Genomic DNA, 4,742 nt, shown 5'->3' on the forward strand with positions numbered 1-4,742 from the left:
TAAAAAAAAAGTCTAATTAACCAAAACTTTCGGGACCCCCATGCAGTACCTCCATGGATCCCCTAGGGGGTGCGGGCCCCCTGTGGAAGACCTTCGCTTTAGTTCATAAATAAATTTTTCATAAAAATGATTTATTTCTCAAAAACTAAATCTACAAAGTGTCTGGAGTGGTGCAGCAATAATAATATTAACTTTCAAAAAATTTACTACTGATTCTGCACCAGTAGGAATATTAGTTTTGCGTTAGATTTCTTAGATTTAAGACAAAAACGAAACAAAAGAAGGGTGAACGTCGGCTCATTAGCGATCGTACTTAAGGCTGCAGAGACGCTGAGAAGCCAATACTTATCTCACCTGCTTCCCTTTAGCACAGGTAAGCTAATATATCTGCTAATGCTAACCATTAGCATTAGAGGGTGCGAAAATCATCTAGTAAAATCCAGAACGAGAGCACAGGAGAGCGCCACTTACTGGCTGGGAGGAGTTAAACTTGTAGCTTTTTAAAAATTTTTTCACCTTTTTAGACTAGATTAGCGCGTTTTATCTTTGCTAGCAGACTGTCCCTCCATCCGCCGCTCACCGGATTACAGATACAATGCTGGAAATATAGATTAATTTTAGAATAATTTAAAGTATTTAAAGTACTTTCAGAGGTTTGAATTCTGAATAAGACCAGACTTTTCCTGTGTAAATAATCCTGGAATGGACTCTGGAGCGATTCTCGTTTTTGTTTTCGCATTCTGCTCCATCACTTCCTCTCTACAAGTTAGCCTCTGCTTAAGAATGAACAGGGGCGCCCTCTAGTGAGTGGCAGTAATGGTGCATCCAGATCAGGAGCATTTTGGGCATCAAAGAGAGACCTTTATGCAAAGAGGTCCAGCGGTGCGTTCAATGTTCAGAAAAATGTAACTTTTGCTGCTGGACGGTTAATTTATTAAACAGTATGTAATCATTTCATACTTAAAGTACTTTCAGAAGTTTGAATTCTGAATAAGACCAGACTTTTCCTTTGAATCCTGATAAAAAGAGAGGAAAATAGAGCTGATCTGTGAAGTTAAAGCTGAGGCGTATATAAGCAGAGTGGTGGGGGTCACCCTGGATCAGTTCACAGGCCGCAGATTCAGTTTAAAATGTTTTACAACAAAAAATGAACAGAGAATTACGGCTTTGTCTCTATTCATCTCCTAAATCGTTATCCTTTGCTAAAAAGCTAATTTAGCATTACTTAACAATTAATGCATGACATAAATCTCCTGCAGGAGCTTCAGTGACGGTCTGGCAGCTGCTGAAGGAGAGGAAACACCATCTGGAGAAACGCTTTAAGAGGAAGAAGAAGAAATGAGCGAGTTGGATCGATGTGGTTAAAGAGACGATGCGTTTAAACGCGTTTGAGAACCGAAGACTGTAAAGAAGGATGGACACAAAACGCAACATTTTTTTTTCTCAAGCGGTTTTAATGAAGTCGGTAAATTCCTCACTCATCTGTGTCTAAGTGAAAAAAAAAAAAAGAGTTTCTGCTGTTTGCCGAGTCGGACGGATGAGACGGCGGCTTCCTCTGCGCTACCAGCCGTACGCTCTGGTCCACACCGCCTTCTTCCTGAACTCGGAGGACGACTTCAGACTCAGGAGAGCCGCTGGAACAAGAGCAGAACATGGAGGAGATCAACTTTTCCTGTGGATGACGGCCAGCAGAGTGCAAACTCAGCATTTAAACGTTACGATCTACCTCTGATCCCCGAAAGCAACGGATGTTCATTCAGCTGATCTACAGAAGTTCCCAGGACAGAATCAGGCATCTGCAGCTTATTGCAAAAAACCAGGAAACTCTATCCATGACTGGACCAGGTTCTGCTGAGACTGTCCAGGTCCAAACAGTCTGAAATCCACCTCGTATGGGGTCAATTCTGTCCCATTATCGTTGCATGAAAGAACACATTTCATAAATGGAAATTTGAAAAAATAGTTTTGAGAGTAACTTTGCTGTTTTCTTAGATTTTATAAAGAATAAAAAATAATGATAGAAACATAAAGTTGTGCTGAAAAGTTTACATCCCCTCCCATTAAAGAAAAGATAAATTCACACAAAACTGAAAATTGTTACAATAAATAATAATAAAAATACTAAATGATAATTTTTATATGATTTAGTTCTGAAAATCAAACTGTACCAGGAAGATTAAAGTGCCTTGCTCATAAACGGTGAACCGACATCCCTGTCGACATGAAGGGATGAAGAAGTCTGAAAACACCTGATTTCACTGATATATATAGATATATATATACACATTTTTCACATGTAACATAAAGAAACCTGTTTTCATCTGTCATTATTATCTACCTAGAACTCCTCAAGCGAAGACAATGTAATCTGGAAAAGGCAGTCTGAAAAGGAATGTAGTTCGTTCATTTAAAAAAGTTCAATTTGAAAATACAAATTCATAAGAGAATGTCTGACAAAAAAAAGTAATTATAAAGTTTGAATAAATGAAATATGAAAAAAAATAATATATATAAAAAACTGCAGTTTCTCTCAAAACAGTTTTTTTGATTAAGACATTTTTTTTTTTACTTTTTTTTTTGTTTTTAAACTTGTTCTTTGCTTGAAACAATAATGGAACAAAAATCACTCCATACCTTCTAAGACCAGGTGTTTAAAGGCTGAAAAAGGTTTGAGGGTTTCTCTGGCTGCTTTTTTCCTTTTGTTTCAGAAGGAGGTTTTGTTCTCGCTTCTTCAACTTGACTCCAAACTAATGATTAAGGTAGAAAAGGGAACTTAAAATCCTCAGGATGTTTAAATAAAGAGCGATGCATCAATTAGTCTCAGTGTTTGGTCTGGTTTTTGTCCTGCTTCGTAAAGACGTGCCTTACAGAGACAGTTTCCTGCTGGAGATGCTAATCTAATGTAAAAATATCCTCCTCCACTGTGAACCTAAACTGGACATCAGCCTAGGATAAGGTCTTTGGTGCCAGCAGGTAACCATAGCAACCAGGAGCCAAACTAATTTAGAAATACCATATTTTCTGGACTATAAGCCACTACTTTTTTCCTACACTTTGAACCATGCGGCTTATAAGAAGCTGCAGCTTTTCTGTGGAATTTTCCGAACCACTAGAGGGGCAATTCAAAGTTGGGGCTAATTGAAAAAAAATGCTAGCAGCAGGTACGCTGGAGAACAAATTCCCACATTTTGACATTTATTTCCTGCATTAAAGCAGCTAAACTAATGAAGAGAGAGAGCTTAACTTGTCCAGAGTTGAAATAAAGAGCTGATGAAGCTCCATCTTTCAGTAGAAGCTCTAACTGCTGCGAGCTAACAAGCTAACGGGAGCTAGCATTCTTCTTCGTCCCTGTTCCAGGGGGAGTTCAGTAGATATCAGCAGCTTATAGTGAGGTGCGGCTTATATATGTACATTTCCAGCTTAAAAAAAATAAAATGGGCGTGGCTTATAGTGAGGCGCCTCTATAGTCCGGACAATACGGTAAATTAAAATTTCAGAAACTAACTGCATTTGCTTTTAATTTAAGCAGGCAAATAAGATGATCTGGAAGCTTAAGAGAAGCGAGATCATCCTAAAGATGCTTTGCTTGTGAAACAAACAAAACAAAGGCAGGACTGTCACAAGAGGCGGGGCTTCCTGTCAAGTAACCAATCACAGGTATGTTATTTCCACAATCAAAAAGATAAAAGTTGATTTTACAAACAGATCCATGTATAGGAGCATGAACTCTGGGACATATTGGGAGCCTCATGGTGTCGAATCTACAAGAATGAAATGTTCACAAAGCGTGCAGATATGTGACCTTTTGGCTGAACTCTGACCTGCACTGCCCCCTAGAGGTGAGCAGAAGTACGCGTACAGCGAGGAAAATCAGCACAGAGCGTAACGTCGCTGCAAACATAACCGGGGTTTTTACTTTAGGGACGTGAAGCGTTCTGTTCAGCTGAAGCTTTGATACTTCAGAGAAACGCCTGTTTACCTCTGGCTGAGCCGACGGCGGTCGCTGAAATGTTCTCCTCAGGACCTTCTGAGATGCTCAGGAGCCAGTCTATGAACTAACAGACAAACACAGACGTCATGCTTGATTAAATCATCTCAGTCGGATGGATCTGCGGCGGCGGCTCCCTCACCTTGTGCCTCTGGCTGCTCCATGGCTCTTTGTCCAGCAGCAGCGGCAGGCTGTGGTGAACTCCCAGCAGGCACTGCGGCAGAGCGAGGTCGCTGAGCGGATCCGCTCCGTACAAACTGTGCGTCAGCAGCGGAGGCTTGGATTCCGGTTGCCACGGGAACCACTGGGACCTGAGGCCATAAAGGACGGGCATGAAGCGGTCGCCCCAGGAAACGACGGCGGCGGCAAAGAGCTGGAACAGGAAGTCTGTCGCCTGCAGATAAAAAAAAAAAGAAAACAGCGTACGGTTGGACTTGAGTCAACAGGAAGTCATGAGAGGCAGCGCCTTGAAAAAGTATTCATACCCTGTAGACTTTCACAATCCAACACAAAGCAGCAACAGTTAACCACTGTTAAAGGGGCGGAGTCACACATTTATATCCCAGTAATTCACCAGGTATGGAGTTAATTCTGCTTCATATTTTTTGCAAACAAGTTTTTAAGCAGGAATTTGAAAAAAAAAAAAAAAAAGAGTTTTAGGACGTTCATTCTTTTCTATTTCTGGGGGCGGGGTTTGCTCTGGAGTGAGACACAAAGATGCATTTCCTTTGGTCTGCTGGATTCTAGCAACAGC

The 4,742-nt window shown here is 40.8% G+C and overlaps 2 protein-coding genes across 2 annotated transcripts in view; one reads left to right on the forward strand and one right to left on the reverse strand.

Annotated features, from left to right (window-relative positions):
* hacd4 (3-hydroxyacyl-CoA dehydratase 4) overlaps positions 1 to 1,489 on the forward strand; it is a 20,192-nt gene extending 18,703 nt beyond the window's left edge. Inside the window, exon 7 of the mRNA XM_015402088.1 lies at positions 1,260 to 1,489. Within this exon, the coding sequence (XP_015257574.1) occupies positions 1,260 to 1,342 (83 nt within the window). The 3' untranslated portion in view covers positions 1,343 to 1,489. The remainder of the gene's footprint in view (positions 1 to 1,259) is intronic.
* Positions 1,490 to 1,497: 8 nt separating this feature from the next.
* Positions 1,498 to 4,742, reverse strand: part of focad (focadhesin) — a gene marked incomplete at its 5' end in the record, with an annotated part of 75,092 nt that continues 71,847 nt past the window's right edge. Inside the window, 3 exons of the mRNA XM_015402087.1 lie at positions 1,498 to 1,634; positions 3,980 to 4,055; positions 4,131 to 4,382. Of these exons, the coding sequence (XP_015257573.1) occupies positions 1,561 to 1,634; positions 3,980 to 4,055; positions 4,131 to 4,382 (402 nt within the window). The remainder of the gene's footprint in view (positions 1,635 to 3,979; positions 4,056 to 4,130; positions 4,383 to 4,742) is intronic.

The sequence above is a fragment of the Cyprinodon variegatus genome, unplaced genomic scaffold (genome assembly GCF_000732505.1).
Source record: "Cyprinodon variegatus isolate N-32 unplaced genomic scaffold, C_variegatus-1.0 Scaffold1297, whole genome shotgun sequence".
Classification (NCBI taxonomy): Eukaryota; Metazoa; Chordata; class Actinopteri; order Cyprinodontiformes; family Cyprinodontidae; genus Cyprinodon; species Cyprinodon variegatus.